The 26,283-nt window shown below is 41.4% G+C and overlaps 1 protein-coding gene across 1 annotated transcript in view; it reads left to right on the top strand.

Annotated features, from left to right (window-relative positions):
- Positions 1-431: 431 nt before the first annotated feature.
- The window catches only part of PTPN5 (protein tyrosine phosphatase non-receptor type 5), a 75,907-nt gene continuing 50,055 nt past the window's right edge, over positions 432-26,283 (top strand). Inside the window, exons 1-2 of the mRNA XM_066320872.1 lie at positions 432-556; positions 22,460-22,562. Coding sequence (XP_066176969.1) covers positions 22,463-22,562 — 100 coding nt within the window. The 5' untranslated portion in view covers positions 432-556; positions 22,460-22,462. The remainder of the gene's footprint in view (positions 557-22,459; positions 22,563-26,283) is intronic.

Here is a 26,283-nt window from a genome sequence, read left to right as displayed (position 1 = left end):
GGAACTTCCTCAGGCTGGGGGCGCTCCGCAGAGCCGGCACCGAGGGCAGCACGGCGGGCTGGCGAGGGGGCTTTCGAGGGGAGGCTCGGGGCAAGTCGCACGGACTCGGCCGGGGGGCGGCCCCGCAGCTGAGGTGGGCTGGCGCTCGGTACCGGCAGGGGAGGGGAACCGGCGGCGGGAGCGGGGCCGGGGGCTCGGCGGGGGAGAGCCCGCTGCCCCCGCCCGCCGCAGCGCTGCCTTTGTGCTCCCTCCGCACCTGAGCGCCGGGCTGGCAGGGACGGCGCAGGTGGGGGCGGGCACGGCAGCAGCTGCGGCGCATCCCCGGAGCCGGGGCGGAGAGGTAAGGCGAGGCTGTGCCGTGCTGCGGCGGCCGCTCCAGGGCTGCGGGGGGCGGCTGCAACGCCGGGGGCTGCGCCTCCGGCCGGCGGCGGGGGCGGCGGGCAGGGCACGTCCCTCGCTCGGCTTTTCCTGCAGCCGCTTTCCCGTTTCGTCCTGCTGCACGCAGAGAGATGCAACGGCGGCAGCCCGGTCCCCCGGGGAAGGACGGGGTTCGGAGGTGAGCGAGTGGCATCAGCCCGGCCGGTGCGCGGTGGGGCGGCCGGGCGAGGGGCTGGGGCCGGGGGGAGCGGCCGGCGGTGCCGTGCCGCTCCCGCGGTGTCCGCGCAGCCGCCCGCCAAGCTGCGCTGGGGGCGGCCGCAGCCCGGCTCCTCCGGCGCCGCTCGCACCCCCGGGAGCCCGCTCCCCGCCCGCAGGGCCCGGGCACGGCGGCGGTGCGCACCGGGCTGGGCTTTTCCCCCGATTGCTCCCGCCATAGAACGCCGAGATACGCGGAGCAGATGCAGGTGTATGCGCGCCTAGCGGACCTCGCTTGGGAAAGGCTGGGGTATTTGCGGGGAGGCTGCTTTCGAACCGCCACAGCCGGTAGTTAAACTACAGGCTGCAGTTAAAATTTTAGCAGCAGTAACAGCTTTGCGATGCTTTCCGGGAATGCTGCTGCCTGGGAGCTGATGTTCCAGGCGGCCCGCGGTACGCCGGCGCTCTCTCCTAGATGGCAGTGCTGAGAGCAGGATAGCTGCCGGTGTAGGCGATGAAGTGCTGCGAGCCCGGAGACCTGTGCAGCTGGATTTTGGTAGAGTTCAGCATTCACATGTGCCCTGTGAACGCTTATTTGCAATTAAGACGATTTTTTTTTCTTCAAACTTTACATATGGTTATCTTGTTATGCAATTACGTTTTAGTGAGACCGTGATCGTTACGTTATGTGAGAAGGAAAACTAAATTTAGTAGGTTGAGCCCTTTTTTAATTGCAGCGCTATTTACAAAGTTGCCGAGATTCGGATCCAGCTGCACTGGCTGCCACCTGATTGGCAACGATTTACAGCTGGTGGTCATGTTCTGTGTTTGTGTTAGAGCAAATTACCCTCTTCTTTACTTTAATGCAGATGCTGCCTTACCCTCTTCTTTACTTCTGAAATGGTGCATATACTGAGGAAGCGTTTTATTTTGTATTTGATCACAATGTTTTGTTAGTCAGTTTGAGATGGTAACTTTCTTGTTGTATAAATTGTGCAGTTAACGGATCAAGTTCAAATCTCAGACAGAACCAGAGCTCATGTTGATTTCAGCCCAAGTTGTGTGGTACATGACAAGAGCATCGAATTTTACTGTGTGGGATAGCTGAAGCAAATTTTCTCACTGCTTGCTCTGCTTCCAGTTTGTTCATTTGGAGTAGCAGAATGTAGTAATTTTGCCCATTTCTCATTGATATGTTTGAGTTAGCATTGTACATCTGAAGCTGAGGATAGTTCAGGGGGCTCAATATGTGCCCATTGAGAGAGAAAATTTTGCCACTTGACTTGAATGTGGATAAAATGGACATGAGAACTCTTACTCTACATTTGCATATAATGAATCCAAACGTTCTCAGTAGGTATGTGCAGAAAGGTAAGCGCATAACATTCGGTTGTTTTATTTTTTTTGTTACAATTGAATGGGCATTTTTCTTTGTAGGAGTGTGTGGTTGGTTTGTTAAGTTTTTTACTTCTTATTTAGCAGTATTATGGTTTAAGGGCTTTAAAATGTTTGTCGCTCTACTGCAGAAAGAGCTGCCAACTGGATGTCATGCATGTAAAACTAGAACAAGAGCCTTTAAATAGCAAAACCATCAATTTAGTAACGATTTAGTGTGATAAGTGGCAGAATGCACAAAAAGAATGCAAATCTGAACAATTATAGCATGCATCTTTTGGTATTAGTATTGGTTAAGTACAAAGCACAAAAGGCAAAGAAACACATACAGCTTTTAAGTGCCTAAACTGGTTTGAAATGGAAGAATTGTTTTCTGTTATGTGGGTTTTTTCTGTTACATAGTTTATGCTTGAAAGAAAAGCATGGCATGAGGGAAAGATGAGAGAAGTTTTTACAAGCATTTCTTCTGTTGCTTGGATCTCAGAATTCCATTATGTAGCAGGATGCTCTCCAGTATCTGCTTTCTGAGTATCTGGAAAGGCAGATGTTGCTGCAGCAGGAACAATTACACTGATTTGCAAAGCAGAAAAAAAAAAATCTGTTCCTTCTGCCTCTGTCTAAAAAGGTCAGCCATGCAGCTCTGGTTTGGGCTTGTCAACAGAAGAGATGAGACAGGGAAGTTAAGTTTGTTGAACAAAGGGAGTGAAGCAATGTACAGTTTCTGTTTCAGGAATAAAATGAGTAAATTTGCCTAACCAACTGCACTGAAGAATTTCACTTGCTTGGCTTTGCCTCACAATTGTCCACAAGCCAACCCCTTCTGAAAAGGAGGGAGTTTTGCTATGTTTGGTTGGTTGTTAGTTGCTTAACCAGATCACTCTCTTCTGTGGACTGTTGTTGAGTCCAAAGGCAGAAGAGGCAGTGGGGACTAGAGGCATGTATCTTTTGTAGAAGTGCCTTGCTGACTTGTAGCTTTTCAAAAGGTGCATGACAGAATCTCATAACTGAGAATTTTGCTCTCACAGTTGTTTTTCAGTTCCCTGCTTACCTGTGTAGGCCACAGCAACGTGTGACTGATGTGACCTAAGATTCAACCTACGATAGGGTCTGCCTTCTTGGTTTAAACTGATGCTTACAGGGTTTATCTTGAGATTTCAGAGGTAATGTGTTTCTACTTCAGAGAATATTTGAGACTTCTTGCAAAGAGGACATGCAAATGAAATTTAAGGACTGAAGGACTGTTTTCTACTAAAGCATCTTTAGCTGAATAAGGCCAGAAGATATGCAGAGTATATGTGTGCTGTATGTATCCATCCTACCACACAGAGAGCAAGCTATGATAGTCAAGAAAGGCAAGGGTTTTGACCATCTCTGGAAGGTCACAGTATTTTTTATCTCATGATGGAACTCACAATGCTTTTCGTGACCAGACTATCCTGTGATTTTGAGCAACATTTTAAAGAGCTAGTATGGTAACAATTCACATCTTAGAAATCAGATTCAAGCTCCTGTGTTGTAAGAGTCCTGATCTGTGACCAGCTAGAATGACAGGAAATCATTTGTTATTGGTTTGTGTCTTTTTTTTTTTTTTTTTTTTTTTTTTTTTTTTTTGCTTAGTCCTTCCTTGTTTGGTGACCTGTCGCATGTAACCTGACTCCTAACCTCTTTGGGGCAGCAGCACCCTTTTCTAACTTGTTTCAGTAGGGCTCAGATCCTTGTTTGCAGCTCTAGGAGATGGATGTAATAGAAAGTATCAGTCTGGTAACCCTGGTTTAAGGTCATGAGTAGCTGCCAAAAATATTTAGTATTTTTAGAAGCTGGAACTCTAGCATAAAAATTTTATTTCTTGTTTGCTTTGCAATTCAGTATCATATTTAGTTTCATTCTGTGTTTTACTTCTGTGTGTATGGGTATAACAGCTAGATAGTGCAACTTCCTGTATCTTTATAGCAATTCTGTCCTGTGGGCACAACTGCATGTGCTAATAGGAGCTCATTTTTGACACAAATTCACTCTTCAGGTATAAGCAACTTGCTTAAGTTACAGGGAGGTTGTGACCTCCCATAACTATCATCAGATAAATCCCTTTTGTTATTGCAGTATATAATAAAGCCATTTAGACCATCTTTTAGAAAATAATTAAATATGTGAGGCCAGGCTCGAATAGCAGTGAGTGCCAGCAAGAGTGAATGCTACATGTAATATATTTTATGTACATGCATTTGTTTAGGATGATGACTGTCTTTGTGATCCTTTGTGTGCAAACTTGTTACCTCCAGATGGGCCAGAGTTTCAGGCAGGTTTTCAGAGCTTCAGTGAGAAGTTACCAACCATTGCAGTGTGCAGAGCCTGCTCCTTGCGGGTTTTGCCCACTGCCACACCCACAGCTAACATGTCACCATCTAAACTGATGTCTGTGTGGATACACTCCTTCATCAAACTGCAAAAGCTCTGACACAGCAAGTCTTAATTACACTGCTTTTGAAAAATCATTAGAATGTTGTAGTCTGTGTATCGCTAGAATTGTCCTGCCCCTTGATTATCTACAGATCAGGTTTCATTAAGTGCTGATGAGCACCCAGGACTCTGAAGGCAGCAGTTTCGTGCAAGATAAGAGTGTTCCTTAAAGAGGCTGATGGAGGATAGAGTTCCTAGCAGGCACTGACAGCATAAGATGTCACTGTAGTCTAGTCTGAAATTGTGTGTCTGAAGGACAGTTGGATGTCCTTGAGTTTATGAGAAGTTTTTGCAATGAAGAAACTTAATAGTGGGTTAGAAGCTGCTTTCAGGAGCTGTGTAGATATGTTTATTTCTATTCAGTTGCATTGTTATGACTATGGAGAATTAGTTTTTTTCTACAAGTGAGTGTGTATTGAAGCACTCTACTTTAGAGGAAGACTTTTAATTTATCTTGGTGAACCTGTGATCTGCATTTATCCATTCTGAATGACTTTGTTTCCAGAACTGCTTGGAAATCAAGGAAATTGATGGTGTAAGCTGTAGAAGATAACTGGTTCCCAAGGAGTCTCTGTTTGTAAGCTGTGTGTTCCAAAGCTGTTGGTTAACTTGCAGAAGGATCTTTGAAACCTGCAGTTGACAAAGGTCAGGAAGTCCTTGATGTAATTAAATAGGCAAAATATCTCATATGAATGATTTCCATACCCTTACAGAATTTTTTTAGTCACTGAGGCCTTTTGCAACAGGGAACAGGTTGGAAGCTGGGAGGCCAGGACACTGACACTGCATGTGATGCCCTTAAATACAATCTGCAGTTGTAACCACAGTATTAAATACAAACCCAACACAATTCTTGTCAGATAAATGATTGACCACTGCTTGGGGGGAAAAAAAATCACTGGATATTTTAGCGGACAAGTCCAGTGGACTTAGATTTTTCCATTTAAAAAAGGGAAAGAATTTTATCTCTGCCTAGTATTTCCTTTCACCATCATTATACAGTTCTTGTGTAAAACAACAAATAGAGAAAGAACCTTGCAAAATACGGTTCTATTTGTATTTATAAGTAAGCAGTTATCAAATGCTGTCTCTCATTCCCATGTGACCCTGAGAGATGTGGGAGATGGATTTATTTAGCTGGGAAATTGAGGGCTAATCTGCATATGAAAATTCATGAACATTGGCATACCAGGCTTATTTTGCACACATGCGTGGCCCTTATGCAATCAGACTGTGAACTGGAAATGGATATGCCTGAATATTCGGAATGGCTACTCTAGTGTGTAGCCCTGTGTAGATAGACTTAGATTTGGATTAGTATTGCAGCAGTTGTCGAAATCAAATCTAAACCTAAAGCAGGATAAGCAATGAAAGGAGCTCTTTAACAGTGCAAGTAGAGGTGTAGCAAGAACACAAAGATCTTTGACGTACGTGTGCTTTGTCAAAGATATACATTTTCATCCATGAACCCAATATGAGATGTTAAGGTTAAAAATCCTCTTAGATATCCACTCGTTTGTTCTGTATATGTTGAGTGAACAGAGTATTTTCAATTTAGAAGAATACTTTGTATTTACAGCTGCAAGTGTTTCTTCAGGTCATGATGTATCTTGTGCTGCTAGTGCAGCAAAGCCACTCTGTGACACCAGACTCCATTCTTGTGGGTCGCTTCCAACTCAGAATATTCTATGATAAACATTTGCTACCTAACATTTGTTACTTCTTGAAATACCCATTTACTGAAATCAACATTATCCCTAGAAGTCCCAAGGTCCCTAGATCCCATCAGTTCTGTGTGTCTGGAAGTGTCTTTATTCAAATGTGAGGGGTACAGATAAAGATAACTCACATTAAGTGCTATTAAGAATTAGATGTTGAAAATTGGTATATGAATAGCACTAGTCTGTAAAATTAAGTCAATTAAATATAAAATTGAACTTATTTAATTTTAAATAAATGGCAAAGAAGAGTTAGACATGGGACAGTGGGGGCTATTGATGCAAAGGAACAAACAAAATACTTGAAGGAAGTTGTTCTTTCAAAAAAAAAGTCAATTATTTGTTAAGAATAAGTAAGCAGCTTAGATTTTCTTTATAGTGCCCAAGGTTTAAGTTATGTTTGTCATATCAGACTCTGAAGTAATTGACAGTGGTGTGTTTGCACAGTGGGATCACATGAGCCTGTGAACTCGCTGTAAAAGATGGTTAAAAGACATATTACAACAAATTAAGTCTGGCTTGTGAGAAAATATGGCTTAAAACTGTGACTGAATTTAAATTGAAAAACTTTTCTAAATGAGTGTTTCATTGAGGAGCTATAGTTTAGGATATTTTGTTTACCTTCAGTTATTTAGTTTTTAATTTTTTAATCAATCAGCTTGTATTGTTTCTGACTTTCTTAGAAGCAGAAACTTGAAACTTTGACATTCTTAAAAACCAAACAGAGCCATTTGTATTTACTAAAATGAGATTTATACATAGCTCCCTTCATTATTGAAACTATAGCATACTACTTGGGTTACTGTTTTTTATATAGCTTAGTTCCGTTCTGATTTCACCTCTTAGTGAGGGTGACTTAGATAATTTTAGGTGATGACTTCATTTGGACCAGTGTACACATCCCTTTCAAGATGAGGTTGTACCATTTCTCCTCCCTGTAATTCCACACTCCGGAAAATAGCAATCCTTGTGGTTTCTACCCTAAGACAAACGTTTCCTTTTTCCCTCTAGATAGTTGCTACTCCCCTTCACTGGGAAACCATATTCTGTTCATAACACCACTGATATCAGCCTCTAATGGTATCTTAGAGCATGTTAAAAGACACAAATGCTGGCATTTGGTAAAGTACTCTTCTCTCTTATTGATGAATAACCAAAACCGTTGGGGGGAAAAATGCTCAGTGAGGGTATTTGTTCTGAATTTTCTCTCTCAGTTGCTATAAATAATAACCATTTTCATAATAGATGACTTGCAGTCTGTAAAAGCAGGTCATTCCAATGATTACCTTCTTTCTCTTCCTGCTGTTTCAATGGCAGGAGATTTTTAGCAGCCAACAGCATTGCAGGCATTTTTAGGTGGATGTGACACTTCATGGATACAAAGATAAGGAGAAGGCTCCACTGAGGTATATGAGGCTTTATGTCCTTTGGCAAGGCAGGATTTAAAAGGCCAAACCAACAGTTACCTTGGGTTTTGTAGCCCCATTCCTGCCTCCCACCAGCTTGCCTGGAGCACAGCTTTACTTCACTTGTGTGTAATGAGTGTTGTCAAGTGAACATTAAAGAGGTAGGGAGAACAGCACTTGAGTAGTTCCTTCTTTGGTTGAGAGAAGTCCAGGAGAGCAGAACAGCCTGTTGGACCTGCTCACTGACCCCAGCTGGTCTCCGAAATTTGGGTTGTCACAAGCAGTCCATGGGTTGTAGGTTGGCAGTTGTCACGTGCAGCTGTGGTGACAACACAAACAGCAGCAGCTTTCCCACACAGGCACTCTGGAGACCCGTTCTTACAATTAGCTGTTGATTAGCTACCTGCCTACTCAAAAGGCAGGCTGCTGGATCTCCCTGGATGCATTCCATATGTCTCATTTTGCGGCTCATACTGGTGTCTTGGAATTGACCAGAATTTTGAGATAATTAAAATACAGGCATAGACTCCCATAAATGGTAAGGAAAGCAGACCATTGCAGGGCCTGCTAATGGCAATGAGAATCCATATGGGCTTGAGGTTTCGTTTTTCTCCACTCTTGCAAGATTTAGGTCGTAATGTTTAGGTCGGGACACTTAGAAGCAAGCTAGGCATCTTGATCCAGCCTTCCTAAGAGAGTACTTGCTTTATCAGAGATCTTATTTGAAGCATTCTTGGCTATGTGATACCACTTTTGAATTTACTGTCAGTTCACTGAATTGCACTTGCTTGTTTGGGGTTTTTTTCATTGGTTTGTTTGTTTGGTTTTGTGTTTTAATGCAGGTAAATAAAGTGTGCTTAGTTTGTTTTTTCCTAGCAACATCCAGAGAATCTGGGGAAGGGAATTCATTTTGTTCATCAGGCAGTGCATTTTTTTTTCTGGTGGTTCTGCAGAGTCCTTTTTACGTTTAGGAACAGAGACTTGCTGCTTCCTTCCTGTACCTTGGCTGGTTGAGTATGGCTAGGTTTGTTTATTTTCTTTTGCAGAATGCCTTCCATTTGATACTCCAACAGCATCTGTTCCCTCATTTTCAGTCTCAGTAACAGTGTACATAACCAGACTGGGGCTTGGCTGAAGCTGTCTGCTTCAGGAGCGGAGCCTCCCTTGCCAGTGGAGATCACTGCCACCATTCCATTACCCTGACTGAATACTCTGCTCCTTAAGTCTTAGAATAGCAAGCCAGAGAGGTGGAATAATTTAAGTAGTTGCCTTGTTTCATTCCTCTTCTAAACATGGAAATTGGAGCCTGCAAACATTCGTAAGATGAAACGTTGGCACAGACGTGGTAATTTCTGTGAAACTGCAGATGTGACTACTTTGTTATGAAACTGCTGGGAGCTTCAAGAATTATTGTAACACATCCTGTGACTAAAAAGCATGGAATGGCTATTTTATTGTGCTTGTGATTGCTTTTGCACTTCAGAGCCTGTTTGGAATGGTCACGTAATTAAAATAGTTATTATTTTCTTTTAAATTAGAAGAAGGACTTCTCTCATACTTGCATGATACCTGACTTGCACCAACAAACACAAGGAGCTGAGTGCCCAAATAATGTCCTTATTTCATCCTCTTAGTTACCTCTTTAAACCATGCTTTCAGATGGTGCTCTGTTCTTTGTGGTAAATTACTGCAAGCACATATAACATTCTCCATGCTATGTACATTTTCTAGCATCCCAAATTTCTGAATTGTGTATATTGTCCCCAAAGCAGGCACTGACATTTGCTCTTTTATCCCTTTAGAGCTTTTTGGCATCATGTACAACAGTGTTGGAAAAACGATCATCCCTTTGAATTTCCTAGGAGCCCTGTAGCACTGTAACCCCTCAGACTCCTGATTGGAAACACTGTAGATCTTGGATGTAGTTTTGGCCATTGTCACAGGTCTGTGTGTCGTCAGTGGGCAGCAGATCACAAATGGGGATTCAGTGCTCTAAAGTTATGTAGTGATGCTAAATAATGAACCAGCAATTAAGCAACAATGTTTTATCTGCAGTGTAGTCTGTGCAACTCAGAGCATCAATTTTCAGTCTGTTATCCATGAGTAGATTAGATTACATTATATTAGTTTAAATTGAGGACTGTTGCTTTGTGTTAGCCCTGGGCATGACTTTAATGTTAAACTTACTAATTTTAATAGAGAGGGTTTTTAAACCCAAAAGAAATGGTGCCAGAGGTAAGATACTGGTGTAGGCATGATGTTAATTCCAGTGTTTAGACAGAAGAACTTATTGTCTATTTATCCAGGATTTAGAAACAGATTCTCTTCTGCTTGGCAAGCTTGCTTCAAAGTCCTGCTAATGCTAACTCTAGCTTCACTGTGTTCTGTCACAGCCTAGTGGCCTGGGATTTGTAAAGCTGTGCCTATGAGATTGCTGATTACACTGGGAAGAGAAGGCAGTCCAAAGCTAGCTGGAATAGTGTCTGCTGTCATTTGGGAATTTGCTTTATTATGGCATCCGGCTTACTCCCTTGATTGTTGATGCTGAACAGAAATTGAGAGTAGGTCTCTAAGCTAATTTATTGTCTGTCCTTGGAACCGGATGTTTATTCCAGTTTGCAATATAGAGTTTCCTATCTGTCTCTATAAGCTTTTCTTCCTTCTTTTTTCCCAGTTGATAGCAATCTCTGCTGCTCTGTGCATGGCTTCCACCCTGTCCATCTGTGTCTGTCACCTCTCCAGCCCAAGTGTCAGCTCCTGTAGCTCTGTGTTTCTCTTCTTCTCAGAAAGAACTGAGTAACCTTCTGCCACAAAGGTTTCAGATCGGGGTGAAGTACAAACTTCCCTCTTTGTCCACTACATCCTGTCAGATTAGCAGCTGCTGATTGATAGTGATATTTCTGAGTATAAAAGAAGCAGCTTTTCCCCAGGAGCTGTGAAATCCCATGGTTGTAAGGGACTTCACTGTGGGCTGAAATGAGCTGATGGCCATAGTGATATCCACCACAGGATACATGAAAGTAATTTGCTTCTGGTTTTTTTGTTCCTCTTCTGCAACTGATTGCTATGGACATCATTCTGATTCTGAGAACACAGCAGGTATTCAGAAACATCATCCTGATGTCCTAGAAAATGCCTCATTAATCCAGCCAGCCATGTTTAGGCCTTTTCCTGCAATACTGAACTTAAGCATTGCACTTACCTGGTTGTAATTGCTGATTTTCTTCCTTGGTTGCTGCGTGATTTTTAGGAGCTGATGCTTCATAAATTACCTGAGGTAAAGATGAGAAGACATCTGAGATCCTGCTAACATGTCAGGTTAGACAAAGCCTTGCTTGTTTGTCATAGTGATTTGCATGGTACTGGTTTTTTGCCTTGGAGAAGCTTTTTTTTTTGTTGTTTGGTTGGGGTTTTTTTGTGGGGTTTTTTTTGGTTTTTTTTTGGTTGTTGTTGTGGGTTTTTTTTTTTGTTTTTTTTTTTTGTTTTGTTTTTTTTTTTTTTTTTTTGTTGTTGTTGTTTTTTGTTTTTTTTTTGGTTTTTTTTTTGTTTTGTTTTTTGGGTTTTTTTGGTTTTTTTTGGGTTTTTTTTTCCCTGTTGTTTGAGAACAGGTCTCAGACCTTAGATCTATGTAAATTTCAGAGCTCCTCTGCTCTGCTGATCTCTCATTGCATTGTTTCGGAGCTGTTAGTTGATCACAATTCTGGATGCTTAACTCATTTTGTTTGAGGATTTCAAAACCTTTTCCTGGCAGACTCAGAGACACTGGTTGATGCAGGGAGTGGTTTGGGGGAAGCAAAGGGATTGGAAGGCAGAAGAAGTTGTTTCTTTTTGTATACAGTGATGCCATGAAAAGCAAGAGCTGGAAAAGGTAAGAGGGTGATTGTTCCAATCCCTCCTCTGCACCTGCCAGGCTTTCACATTGAAGAGAGTGATGTAGAAGCAGAGCTCCATCTGCTGATGTTCCTTTTTATGTGAGACAGCCCCTCAAAGAAGGGGGTCTTCCATAAATGACTTTGCTGACCTGTGTTTCTGTGTATATGTGATACCATATCTGTGGGCATGTAAACTACTGCATAGAAAAGGAAAAGTGAGAAGTCAAGTCAGTTCCAGGGCTGGAGAAAGTAAGCACTTCTTTTAGTTGTATGCAGGTCATAATTTCTAAGCAAGGTTTAGCATCTTCACAAAACTTGGGCCAAGATCACTTCAGACATTACCCCCAAATGAAGCTTGGTTTTCCTTCATGTTGAACTTGAATGGCAGAGGGAACAAGGCCAGATTATGTGGTGTTGGCTGGTAAGAAGAGAAATTTCAAGGTCTGTCCACACAGGCATAGGTATTTTTTCCTGTCTGAGAGGATTCTGATACTCAGCTGAGGGGCAAAAGCTATCCTTCTGTTTTGGTTTGAAGTGGTGTCTAGGGAAGAGGAAAACAGTGTTGGCAGCAGCTTCATTTGCTTTGAGCATTAAGTCTGTCTATTCCCTGAGGAACTCATTAATTTTTAAGGCTGTGGCAGCAATAGGCTAAATGGATGCAGTAGTGATACCCTGATGGTTTGAGATAGTGCATTCATCCTTTTGGGATAAGCAGCTCTACTTCCTTCAGAGGTTGTGTGGCACCCCAAAATCACTGGGTCAGCCTAACCTGAGAGGGCAGCTGTTTAGCAATCAAGAAGATGCCATTTGGTATAATAATGGAAACTGTTCTTTTAAGAGCATTGTCTGCTCTCTGAAGATTCCTCTTAAGATTCATTTACCCTGCTGCTAAACTCTACCTGTTTGTAGAAAAGGGGTTTATGCAAGAAGGTTAGGCCCTTGCCTGATGGTTTATGCCTGGGAAACAATAGTGTGTGAAAGACAAGGTTCTGAGTGACACTGATTTCTCCTCAATAATTGCTAGTTGGGATGAGTGTTGACTGTTGACTTACAGGGTCTTAATGTTGTGAATGGATAAGCTTTTCAAACCTGGATATGTTAAAGGTGGTCATGTTTCAGGCACAAGGATACATGGCCCTTTTGTAACTTGTAATGTCCAAATAGTTAACAAAATCAAGTAAAATTAAGACAATAGTGGCCTACTGTGGGAAGTCTTATATCAGACAGGATGGGGAGCTCCTGAGTCCTGACCTAGGAACTGAGTGTTGTACCCAACTTCCTTACTAAGAAAAGGCATAGCAGATTGCCACTGCCTTCTGAGGCACAGCCTGGAAGAAACACGTGGTTTCTCCGAGAAATGTGGTTTTTTTTTTAAATGGGTAGATGCTTCAAAGGGGCAGTAATCAGTGCTGAGCTGCCAATAAACAAGCAAGGGAGGTGTGGTATGGCCTTGGAGCCCTGATAACTGTTTGTCATGTGTTACACAGCCACATGGGGCAGGGTAAAATGGGGATCCTTGCATGACCCACTGTTGGGGCTGGGGTTCACTAGTGGGACAGATCTGGCTGCAGCTGAGGCCTGAGGCACTCTGCAGGCAGTTCTTGGCTACACGTGCACAACTGTGAAGGTACCAGGTGTATTGAAGGATACAGGACATTTGGAGGCACTTAGGACAGTGAAGGATGAAGGCAGTCAACTGATGAGGCTCATTTGGTACTGAAAGCACTTACTGGCTTTACCTTGAGCTTACCGTCCTTACTTTTAGCGCTCCTGGCCTTACTTGAGTGCTGAGACAATTTAATGCAGATTTGGATGGTCATGAAGTGTCTCTGTCTGCTCTGTCCATTCTCTTAACAGTGTCTAATGCTGCATCCTCTCTGCACTATTGCAATCCATTTCCAAGAACTGGAAGTCAGAAGTGTGTAGTCTGTTCCAGCTGATGGGGTTGGAAACTGTAGGGGCTCCAAATTAGATGCTATATAGCTTCTAGTTAAAAAAAACAGTGCCAAGATACCATGAAATACTCCACATATAAACATCAAGGGGAGAGTAATGCTCCATCTAATGCAAATTATATTCAATGTGTAAAGATCTTATATATACTGTGTATTTCATCCTGTTTGCAAGTTTATAGTGCTGATCTTCTGAGCCCTGGACCGTAAACATCTTTGGCCCTGTGATGGAAGAAAAATCAAGCTCTTTAATGCAAGAATAACAGAGGAAGTATAGATGGACAGTGATCCAGACCACAGAAACAGCTTTGTGCTTTGACACCCGTGGTGTAAATGTGTACTCAGACACTGAGGATCCCTCTTTCTTTGGGGGAATGCTAGCAATTCATGTCCCACTGAGATTAGACTCAAGGGCGCTTACTACCTGAAGGATTCAGCCTTAAATGGCTGCCAAAATGTTTTCTGCCTTTGGAGCATGTAATGGTTCAAAGCTGCTTCTTTATTTATTTAATTTTTTATCCTCCGCCCCCCCCCCCCTTCTCCAATTTTAATTTCTTTTTTATTTTTGAAATTAAAGCATGAAATTCAATCTACTATGGCACTAACACTTTCTCCCCACCTCTCTCCCAGAGTCCCTCTTCCTGGACTGTAACACTGTATATGATTTTTCAGTAAGTTTCAAGGTTTGTTTTGCTAACATGAGGGATTTAAAACCTAAATGCTGGCAAAACCTTAACTAGCTTATTGCAAATGTGTCACTATTCATTAAGGACTCTCTAGGGTGCAGTATGTTCCTTGGTGGATTGGCTTCCTGGAAATTTAATGGCAGTTTGTGAATCGGCATCCAATTTTGTTTTTAGTCTATCTCCTGCTACTATAGAAAGCAATTTCGGTTCTGATAATTTGAGATTTTCTGTTTTGCTTTGCTTTACTTTACTTTCATGTTGTACTTTAGGCAGGAGGATGAGTCAGCTGGTACGATCTTTGAGAAACAGTACAAAGAAAGATTTCTTTGAGTCCACTTACTCTTCTAGAAATTAGGCAGGATATTTATGCTCAGCCATCAGTAACCAGTTGAGTTCCTATCTCACCTGTTGGTGAAGTTAAGCTCAGAAAAGGCACCTGAGACTTGGGTGTCATTCCAGCTTCATTTTTTTCCAGCAGTTTTATGGGAGTTGAGATACAAACTATAGGGTGCTGTGGGATTTACTTAGTTCCTGGTACATCTGGAGGGGAGATTATTTTGCTTCACCACATTGAAGTGTTGAATTGTTTTTATTGTGGCATGCTACAAAATTCTCCGGTACTTATACCCTGTCCATACAGCATTTTTGTGCAATAACTTTCTAAATAACTTCAAGTGTGGGCATAGTCATTCTGGAATAGTTATTGTTTAAATACTCATCCTTTTATACTGTGACATAACTTGTATCTGTAGACCAAGTCGTAAATGCTACATAGTTTTGGGGAACTCCAGCTGTAAGACCCAAAGTGGCCTGTGTAGAAGAAATTTTGTGTTGAACCACTTAGAGAAAATACCATGTTTGATAAGATCAACCTCCCTTAAAAATTACCATTATCGTTTTGCTTTCAGCTTCTTTCTTGTAAAATATTTTCCAGTCACTCTGTTCTTTGTTACTTTTGTGACCTGTACTCTGGCTTATGAGGAAGCACACAGGCAGGCATACACCTTCTCTGAATCAGCTTAGAATTTCATGACCAGGGCTGCACCACTAGGATTGAGATTCATGTGGGTGGGAAGGGGCATTATATCAGTGGTTAACTAACAGATAAAGAAAGGGGGAAATTGTAGCTGTGCAGAGAAGTGAATGCAGAACTGAGTTAAAGGGTGAAAGGCCATGTGGCTGGACAATATCTCCTGTTTTCATATCAAATTTCTCTGATGCCACTGCAGTCTGCACCACGAGTGTCAGTGCTAATGGCCAGAAGGTGTTTGCTCTCTCTGTAGCCTCTTAGAAAGATGACCTTGAACGATTGTGTACATTTTGCTGGGGTTGTAAGACTGGACTCAAAACTGACTCTGTGGAGCTGGCATTCTTAATACTCTTAGTAGTAATTTCGATGCTTGCTGCTGTGCTTTGTGAAATCCAGTGAAAGGGAATTATCCTTGCTGTGTGAAGACTGAGAACTGAGGAAGCTATTGTGACCACTTGTAGTGGCAGGCTCTGTAGCAGCATTTTCGTCTGTTATGTGGGAGGCTTAGGTTTCATCAGTGGAGAATTTAATTTCCCCATTTCACCAAGGTTGGATTTTTACAGAACTGTAACTCTGTGTATCTTGCAGAATCTGCATGAGAGCAGAGCTGATTTGTGTTGAGACAGATCACCCACACGGCTGTGAAAACAAGTGCACAAATTCAGAGTAGCTGGGTGTAAATCTGAAGTAACTGTCATGGAGATTGATGTTCTCTCTAGGAGTTAATCTAGATTTACATCAGAGAAACTGTGACCAGAATCTCCCAGGATTCATCTTCACTAGACTTTAGTAGCTCCCTAAATTAATTGCTAATTAACTTGAGATGGTTGATTATTGTGGATGCTTCCCACATACTTCTTCTTACTGTCATCAAATTTAAACATAGAGCTCCACTTGATCAGACCAGATCTTACCTGTTCTGAATTCCTGCTTGTCAAAAGCTGTTCCCTTCAGCTAGATATGAACACTGAGTGCAGTCAGCAGACATTACACCAATGAAATAATTGCAGTACACTGCAGTCCTCAGGATCTAAACTTGTGCACATTTGGGTCAAAACCAGTGGGGACATGGCTGCTTATATTGCTGAAGGCAATTAGAATAAGCAAGGGGTTTAGAGAGGTCCTGCAAGGTAGTCCCAGATTACCTTGAAGGCTGGCATTGCCATTTTTTACAGTGGAGTTGGAGCAGTGTGAGACTCCTCCTTGATGTAGTGTAGTAGTCAGTGTGGTTTCACCACTGAGGTATCCAAGCAATGGCATGAGCTACCTCCACTCAAAACACTTCTTCCCTTGTGTGCCAGAAAGCAGTTGCTTTGGTGCTTTGTTAATTCTATCCAAAGGAGGCTGTAACATGAAGTATGTCATGGTAAAATACCAGTTTGCATTATTCAAGGACATTGGGAGGGAAATGGCCAAAGTTATTCCATCAAATTCTGACAACATTCAGGCACCCTTACTCTTCAGATTTCACCATTAACATTACACTAAAAAAGCACACCTTTCTTATATGTGTTTTGTATGGCTCAAATGAAATTTGGATCCCAAATACGGGATGTGTGTACGGGGTGTCTAGTCTTGGTGTAGTCTAGGCAAAGAAGTTTTATGACAGCCTTACTTGAAAACTAAACTTAGGTTTTGTTCCAGGCCCCTCCAGAACAGAGGCAGAGCAGGACAGTTAAAGCAAATCAACTTGAGAACTTCTCATGCCCTTGAAAATAGTGAAAGGATCTGTGCCAGGGTGGAAAGCAAAACTAAATTAAGCCTCTATTCAATAAAAAGTCCTTATTGTTAAATAAACGTGTTGTGAAGTCCCAACAGAGAATGTGTCTAAACAGCATGATTTTAAAAGTTGCCCTTTCCTTGTTAACAACCTCCCAGTCCTTGGGCTTCACTTTGAACTGGTCTGCCTCCCAACAGGCTGCCCTTTGAACTGGGAGGTGCCTGGTTATGCAGCCAGATGAGCACGCAGTGAAGATGTAAGGCTACAATAAATGGGTGATCATCTTTCCTGCCTGCATGCGAAAGTAAAGGCATGGTGCCAAGCAAATATGCGCATTAGATGACTAACAGCTCCCACACTGCCAGTGTAGGCAGGGAATATGCAATGCAGCCACATATGTGTCTCAGAACCATACCGGGTGCTTTTTTATTCTTAATGTTTGGTTTTGTTTTTAAATAGGAGTTCAGATCTTTGAGCAGGATGTTTATCTCTGTGCACAGAAAACAATATTGGTCATAGCTTTTAATATAAAATCAAGTTTTTAGAGCTACCAGCTGATATATCTGTTATGAGTGACATCAGAATTTCAAGTAACTGCTATAAATGCTCTCTGGGATGGCTCTGCTTATCATGTGTAATTTTCTGAGTTTACCTTTATTTAGTAGCTAGAAAATAGCTTTTTAAAGAAAGTGAGAATTTTTTTCCAATAGGAATATTGTTTTAAAGTTTTGTATTTAATGTTTGGGTTCATATTTAAATTTTCTATTAATATTTTTGCCCTGATTGAATTTTGATCACTCTTTTTTTGGTAAAATTGGTGGGAGGTGTTCACAAAAATCATTATGCTGTAACAAAGGAGTTGAATTTAATCTGATGCTTGCTTAGCCTTAGTTTTACAATGTAGATGGGGATGTACAATGAGCTGAACCCCCAGGGAAGTCCTGTAAATCCCTGTAAGAGGATTCTTGCAGGGTGCAGTTCACCTTAGCATTTAATCTAGCAGTCAGCTTCCTCTGAAGAGGGTTCCCTTTTCTTTTCCCCAATGATAGTTAATCCATAACCTCCCAGTTAGTTCATTTTCTGTCAGTTCTGCAAGCTGAAGCAGTCTTGTTGCTGCATAGATAGATAAGACAGGGAGATAGGGTGCAGAAGAAGACACTGAACAGGATGAAAAAAAAACCCTCTTTTTCTGCAGTAGTAAAAGGTTAGATCATCCTAAATGCAACACAAAATGAAGCCCAAAGTGTTCATGGTTTGGATGGTGAACTCATACAAATTCCTCAAGAAATATTAAGGACCATTTGAGCTAAGAACCCTACAACCTCAGAATGGTAGGCAGATTCTTGAGCTGAATCTGAAAAAGAATGGAGAAACAGGAAACCAAAGAGACTCTCAAATCACTGAGGTACAGAGCTGTGGCCTCGCAACCAGATGATCCAGTGTTCAGTGAGTTTTCTTGTTCCCAGAGCTAAAATTTCTTCAAGTTTATCGTGGTTTTTGCTGACATCTCATAAGCATACAGTATTGTGGAAAGCAGACTTCCAGAGTATAGGTAGATAAGGGCTGAAGTCCTTAGATGTTTTCCAGGACACTCTCTCATTGACAGTGGCAGAATCTGTCAGTATCTATCACTGAGCAAGTATCTGATGACAAATTTTTGAGTTTAAGAGAGAACAAAGCCTTATTTCCCTTACAGACCTATTCAGTAGTCAGTGTAATATGGATTGGTCTCTATTTACTCTATTTTAAAAACCCGTTCCTTTTTTCTTGATCTCTTAGTTAGGATCCAGATCACTCCTCCCTGTTATGTTGGGTTTGCCAGTAAGAGTTGCTCTTATGTGGACTAGCATTTAGAAGGGGTTGTGTGGAATGAATGGAATGGCAGTCCTCAGGCAGTCTGCATTATATAAGCTGTGCTTTCCACCCAGGTGGTGAATTAAACTTGGTCTTCAGATCCCAACAGAGAAACTACCTATGTGCACATTTCATTTTAAAAAATTATTTCTGTTCATCTGCCCCAAGAGTCTTGGCCCTATCTCCTGGTTTGTCCACTGTCAAGAGGGAAAAAAGGGAATATAAGGACAAAAGGAGAATGTGGCTCCATGTAGTCCTGTCTTGGGCAAACAGTCCTTTCTGGGGGTTGTAGATTGAGTGAGGGAACATCTTACAGCATGGCTACGGATTGTCTGAATGATGTGTCCTTTGGAATAGATGCTATATCCTTCCCAGAAGAGGGAAAAAATGAACAGTAGCAACAAACCATTTAATCATTTTGTGTTCCATCCTCTGCAGTTGCATGATTGTTCTGTGATGATGGTCCTGCAATTTAACCTGCTCTGTTACCCTGTCAGTGCCAGGGTATATATACAGATAATTGTGTGTACAATTTTTGTTGCATTTGGGCAGACCATGTCATTGTTTTCAGCAAAAATTAACTTGGTAGCTTAAAACCTTGGGATTTTTCCTCATACAGAGCACAAGATAAAGAAACAAGATTCTTGTTTCCATGTAGTCTGACTGTGCTTCTGGGTATTTGCTACCAGAATTTTGGTAATTGCTTCTCAGTCCTCTGTGACATATCCTCTAGGGGTTTTACACAGCTCAAAATTAGGTGCCAAAATCTTCTCTTAACTTGGAGCATGATTTTGCTGCCACTTTTACACGTGAGTGAGTGCTCCTGTGACTGGTTTTGGCTGCTTGTGTCAGAATAGCAGAAGAACACCAGAGTTTCAAAAGGAAGGTCATGCAGTTGTATTGCCTTTATTGTTTAACGTGAGTTGCTTTCTGTAAAACTACTTGGCCTTGAGGGTTTTCCTTGTAGTTAAGGGCAGATGGAATTATGTCTCCTACATCAGTGTATAGTAGGTGTAAAATGCTGCCAAATCTCAGCACTGTTTTCACCTCAGCTCTGCACTGATAATAATTGCAAGGTGTAAGGTGATTGAGAATAAGCCTTTATTCATTTTCAGAGGCTGGAGTGATTCCTGCCTTGATTTAGTGTTTTTTTTTTTTTTTTCCTTTGATTGTTCCCGTGCTGTTGGAGAGACAAAGATTGGGCATAATAGGCAATAGATGGGTATTTCTTTCACCAGGGCAAAACTATACCCCTAAATTACATGATGGGGGAAGAGGAAGCAGAGGAGGAATGCTTGCGTTTGGACCAAATGTGAAGAATGGAATTAAGAGTGGAGTCTCGTGAGACAACTGTACGGAATGCAGAATACAACAGTAGAATGTCGTTTAAGAGGCAACTCTTTATAGACGATTATAGAGCTTCAACATTAATCCTTATTCATTAGGCTTCTCTGCAAATGTTGTGATACCAAGTTCCTTGTATGCAGTGTGTAAAGAAAACAGTTTTATACCAGTATTTGAATATTGTGATGAACTGCAGGCACTAATGGAGGTCATAGAAAGCATTTAGGGCTAATGTCATGGTAAACAGCTCTATACTAAAAACTAGGTGTGATCAGGTCACCTTGTGTCAGCTGAACCACAGTAACTAAATGTAAACCTTCTTATTCTACTTTTTTCAAAAGCACAAACCATTTCTGTCTTGAATTTTAGCTCTTGTCTTCTGCTTGCATTGGACTGAGGGCATGCAGAGTTAATTACATTTCCGCTTAGCAGAAGTAATAACCTTTGCTTACTGGGGCAACCTGTTCAGATACCAGAGCCCTTTGTGTCAAGACAAGAAATGCTGTATAGAGAGGTATAACATCTTTTATTAAATGACTTGTTGCAGTTTAGGGATGTAATTTGGCTTTCAGTAGCAAGCCGAAAGACACAAAGTCCTTTACAAAATCTGGTCACTCCTTGATTCTGCTCCTCATGCCAGATCTGCTGGAGAGAGATGAGAACACTGCAAAGCCTGTTTCACAGGAGCTGGTGCACACAACTGGCAATAATGTCATTGGCAAGTTTGAGAGGTAGTGGGGGTGCTGATGGTAGACTCAGAGCTATCCACACCATCTTTTCATGGTGCTTTAACATGGTTTTGAGTAGTGCCTGCTGTGTAAAAAGGAGGTTGACTTCCTTTGGGACTTGCCTGCAAGACATCTTTTCTGAGTTTGAGCCTGGATGGAAGAAATCACATCAGAAAACCAATTTAATAAAAACATCTAGCAGAAAATAATCAGTTGTCATATTTTCCTGGGAAGGAGGGAGAGGTGTTTCTAAGTGGCTATAAAAGTATAAATACCAGCTGCATGACTTATTCTTTTTTTTTCTGGTTTTAGGAATAACTTTTGGAATATGTTTTGAGACACACTGTGTAGACAGACAGTAATTCTTATTCTTGGACTTACATGCTATGTTTGTCTTACTACAAGTGAAAGAGACAGCATGTACCCAGGCCTTTACAGCCAGTATCATCCCTTGGTGTGATCCCTTGTCCTGGGTAGCAGAGGACTGTCTAGTGCTAAGATGTGCTATATTGCATCAAGTCATTTTTGAGGAGTGCCTCACACATTATTCTGCTGTTTTGCTTTTACCTAGATGCTGTTTTCTTGTATGCTGGTGTCTTCTAAGAATGTGACTTACTTTTAAATACTGCTTTTCAAGTAAGTGATATGTTCTTCCTTAACATACAAATGTGCTGTTCTATATGCAGTGGTCACCTCCTGTCTAAGTGTCAGAGGTAAAGTCTGCATATCTAAATAATGTTGGATTTATTAGCCTGTTCAGAACGAGAAAAATAATTTTCTAGTCAAAGGATTTTAACAGTACGTCTGTAGGAGAAGACACTTTCAGAGTTTAACCCTTTAAGCTCATGTTCTTAGGAGAGTTCTTGACTGGGCTTGTGAGGCACAGTGCATTGGCATCAATATTAAGAGTTCTGTTTGTCTCTGTGGGCTTTGGAAGAGACTGTGAATGAACTGACCTGATGCTCACAGTGAAAGATCCTTTAGAAGTAGATGACAAATCACATAAGCCTTGAAGGCAGAGCACTTTATAATCTGGACAAAAAAAGCGTCTCTGGCCTCTTCCTTAGCTGAATGTGTGAAGGAGGAAAAGGTCCTTGCAGTTTGTTAGAAGTGAATTTCTTTCCCCCTGTCTGCATGACCCTCTTTGCCCATGTTTTTGCCATGCTTTTAGGGGCATGTTGGGCTCATGGTCTCTAAGCTTATGATGGACTGTTCCCAAATTATGTGTTCAGTTAGCCCCACTGTGAGATAGGTATAACACATCCAACAGTCCTTCAGGAATAAGAACTTTTCTCTTATATTCAGACCTTTGAGCCCTCTTGGAGATTTTAGTGAAATGGGAAGTTAAGATTTTAGCTGAGAGCTTTTTCCATATGGTGCAGATGGCTCCTAAGGGAGCTTAGTTATGGATTGCCTCCTTTTCCTTAAATATTAGAACATTTTATGATACATACCCCTTGGTTCTGGTAGATTTCAGTTTCTTTGTGCAGGCAATAAGCAAAAGCATCGATGATAATAATATGGCAATATACTTCATCTCTTTTCCATGTTTCACCTCACCCCACACATCAGTAGGTTGACTCTTTCTTTATGGATGAACTCAGCTTGTCACGGTCTTTTAGAATTTATTATCAAGAAGAATTCTTTGTAAAAGCCCTGAATGGTTCTTAGAGATCTGATAGTGTTAAAACTTAGGTTTTTCCCCTTATTTTTTGAGATTCTAGTGCATGAAGGACATAAATGATAATCCCAGAGGACCATCTGTCCTGGAGCAGGCACTGGAACCAAGTTTTTATGTGACTGAGAGGACTGAGTGCAAGTCAGATGGTAAGACAAGGAATATGAGAGATATCATACTGTCACTTCAGTACAGATGAAAAACACCACCATACACTCTTTCAGAACTTAGCCTAATTTTTAGGTTTTAAGTGTTTTGCAAAGTCCGGTTAGCATGGAAGGTAGTTTTTGTGAGATCTTGTCATGGTGAAGTATATATTTTAACTTAGCTGTGGTTCTCACATCATTCAGAGTCCATTTTACCTCCATTACCTACTTGTCTATACAATTATTTCTAGCTTGGATTTCTAAAGAAGCCTAAAGGATAGAGCCTTTGTCTCTTAGAAGCTCCTTAGGAAGTCCTTTTAAATCAAGTCCACAGCTGTCTCAAGCGGCTTTTTTTAAATTGATTTGTGGTAAACAGTAAGCAAATTAGTTTTGTTTAATCATCAAGGAAGTGGGTGTTTTCAAGCCATTCTGGACTTGTTTCTAAACATATTGTGTCTCTTACAGTAAAGCATCTCCTGTGTGCAGAGGGAGGGCTCTTAGAGCAACTAGAGATTTTTTTTAATTTATTATTATTACTTTTTCCCCTCCTGGTTTCTAAGGGACTTCACTTCTTCCCCTTGTCTTTGCATAGACTTTGACACTGAGCTTCTCTCATCTCAAGGCCAAAATACCCAGTGTTTGTGCACAGAGCCTGCAGTTTGTTCATAGAAAAGGTCTTTAATCCAGCAGTGATTACTGGCTTACACTTTATATGTGGGCAATACAAAGGGAAGTTTTTCAAGCAGTTTTGTTTTTATTGCAGAATAAGGCGTGGGTAGTTCTGCCTTGCAGAAAAGCTTAGCCTGGAAAAACCTGGTGTGGGAGGGGAGAAAGAAAAGATTGACAATCATTTATCATGTGACATCAAAGTGGAATAGTTCCAACAAAGAAACTGTGCTAAAACTTTCCAACTGAATGTGAGCTGAAGGTCATGCACTTGTATTCATGTTAACTTGGTAGAGTCAGCATGGAAGCACTACTAAAGTACCATGGAAGGAATTCTGTGTCTGTGGGCTACCCCTGGCAAGTGTGCTTGCTGAAAAGTACCCTGGAAAGGCCTTAGCCTGAGGGGGCTGAGCTGACTGCTTTTGGCACAAGAAGCAAAGGTACTTAGAAAGTATCAGTGATGCTAATTTCAGGAAAGGCTCAGGTGTATAAAATTCAGATCCATGTCTTTAATCTGATGGAAGATGCTCCAATGAATGTTAGAAGTCAAAGTCATTCTCCAGTTACTGTCATAGGACTGTAGATTGGCCCTTGTTTCAAATTTGGCAAAGAAAAGGATACCATTCTGTCAACAACACAACAATAAACTTCAGTATTGCATAAAATATCATGTAGAATGTGGCCAAAGGTCTTCAGTGTTGTAGTGCTTAAGTTGAGCAGTCAATTACATTCATACAAAGAAAATACTGCTTTCATTGCAGGGCATAGGAGCTAATGAAAAACTTCTAAGGCGTGGCTTGATTAGGCTAGGTTGGAGGGCAAATTAAAATTCTGAAAGATTCCTTTGGGAACTGTTAGGATATGTTTATGCCAGGCAGTTAATACCCATGGTGAAACCATAAAATTATGGACGGGATTGAAAAATGGTTATTTTAAGTTACCAGAAGTCTATTTATTTTACAGAACTGCCTCATGTTCCCATGCTTATATCCAGCATAGTGCATGAAGCAAAAAACTGAGAGTGAAATCAAAGTGGATGGTGTTTCTGGAGGCTTGAAAAGTTTTGCTGTAGCTGCACGACAGAGCCACGAGCGGCTCTTGTGCGGGTGGGAAACACGATACAGATAAAAGAAGTCACATGGGTCTTTGGGGATGAGCAAAATTAAAAAGCTATTTTTGAAGGAGTGTGCACTTGGGTTGACAGCTTGAATTGAAGCCTTTCAGTCAAATCTTTATTGAAGCAAGTTTATTCTGCAGTGCGTACACAAAACACTAGAAAATTAAACCGATTAAAATCTCAGTTCATCTCTTAATGGCATTTAAGAATCAGAGAGTTGATGAGAATGAGGCAGTTTGCAGTGCCAAGGTACACTATCTACAGGTATCTATCAGGGACCCTGATTTCAACAAAGAATAAATTAAAAATCAGTTCATTCTTTTTGGCAAGCATCTATTTGGTAAATTATCATGTGCCAGTTTAAGTTCTATGGTCCTTATTGATTTAGAACAGTTTTAATACAGTTTCTTTCAGTATTATCATATCTTTATTGAGGGCTGCATAAGTTCTTAGGTTTTTTGAGGTTTTTTCTGTTAATTCTTCTTACACTTGATCCTTTCTCAAGCTAGACAAGTGGCGAGTTGACTTAATGCTCTTCATTCTCCTTTTGTTATGTGCATAAAATTGTTATCTTGATTCACACTAAGTAAAGGTAATTGGTAAATTGGCATTTGTAATTTAAAGGCTTGACCCTGTTGATGGTGTGTCCCCTGATGTATGTCTACTCCTCTAGCAGCTCCATTAGCCCAGCACAGCAGTCACAATATCAAGGATATCTCACTGTTGAATATCCAGGGTATTACTTTGTTATTCACAGTGAGATTTCATATGGCATTTAAAGGAACTGATTATTTGCTTTCTGAAGAAGTTCCAGTGAAAATTGGAATTTTTTTATACCTTTCAGGCATACTCTGTGAAAAGACAACAGAATCATTTGCTGGTATGTTCCTGGGTTTCAGTCTTCAAACCTTAATGCAAGACTATCACTTGCAAAGTTTAAGGGTGTATGGAGAACGATGGGGATATACTGGGCCATGCTTAATATGATAAGATTCAGGACCTGTAGCAGGCAAGCAGCTGTATTTCAAAGGTAAATCACAGAGTTTGGGGTTTTTAAAACAGTTTCTGCCAGTTCCTATGGAGATTGGCATCCTAAGTCCAAAGGAAAAGTACATTCTACTGTGTCTCCACTGCTTCACAGGGAGCAAAATAGTATCTCTGGGCTGTCACTCCCTTCCAAGAATTATTCAGGGCTGTTCTGTCAATCCTCCTTTCATTATTCATGTTAGGACAGTTCTCCCCCTCGTTGCTCATGCCTCTCTGTGTGTAGGTCCTACCTTTTAAGCAGCTTCTTCTTCAGCAATAGAGGCTGTCACAGAATATAAATTTGACCAGGCGCTCTTTGTTAGAGTGAGGTCTGGGTCGCATCAACTTTTCATCTTTGTTTTCCTGTGTTCTGATGGAGGAAATATGGGCATACGGACCTGAGGAGAGCAACAGCAAACTCCAGTTACAGCCCTGGTCCAGATGGTCATGGGGTGAAGGACTGTAGTTGTAGTTTGTTCCTGCTGTGCAGTCAGATGTAGATGTGGCAGCCTGTGCATCATGACAGAAAAGAGGTGGAGCATGGGGGAATATTCCCTGAAGTTGCACTGCTTGCCTTGGCATGTCTACCTCTAAGGCCATGTTCCACCCCTGTGAGAGCTGACAGAACTGAAGTTCTAATAGTCCGTGGCCAGCACTGTAACTCTTCCCAAAGTGGGACTTTCTCAGGTTTTTTGGAGGTGCAGATATCATACACATCACTTGCAGTGTAAGATTGAGAATGCTGGGCTGTCTTCACATTGCCCAGTTTGTAGTATTTGATGTTCTCACAACTGTACCTGTATTTTCTTAATTGAGTGACAACAGACACATTTGTGTGCTGCATTCACAGACACAATTAAAGGAAGCAAAGGCATGTGGTAGGCAGCAGTTTGAAAACCATGTCAGTCTCAGTTT

This window comes from Sylvia atricapilla, chromosome 6 (genome assembly GCF_009819655.1).
Source record: "Sylvia atricapilla isolate bSylAtr1 chromosome 6, bSylAtr1.pri, whole genome shotgun sequence".
In the NCBI taxonomy this organism is placed as follows: Eukaryota; Metazoa; Chordata; class Aves; order Passeriformes; family Sylviidae; genus Sylvia; species Sylvia atricapilla.
This window is presented reverse-complemented; position numbering and strand designations above follow the sequence as displayed.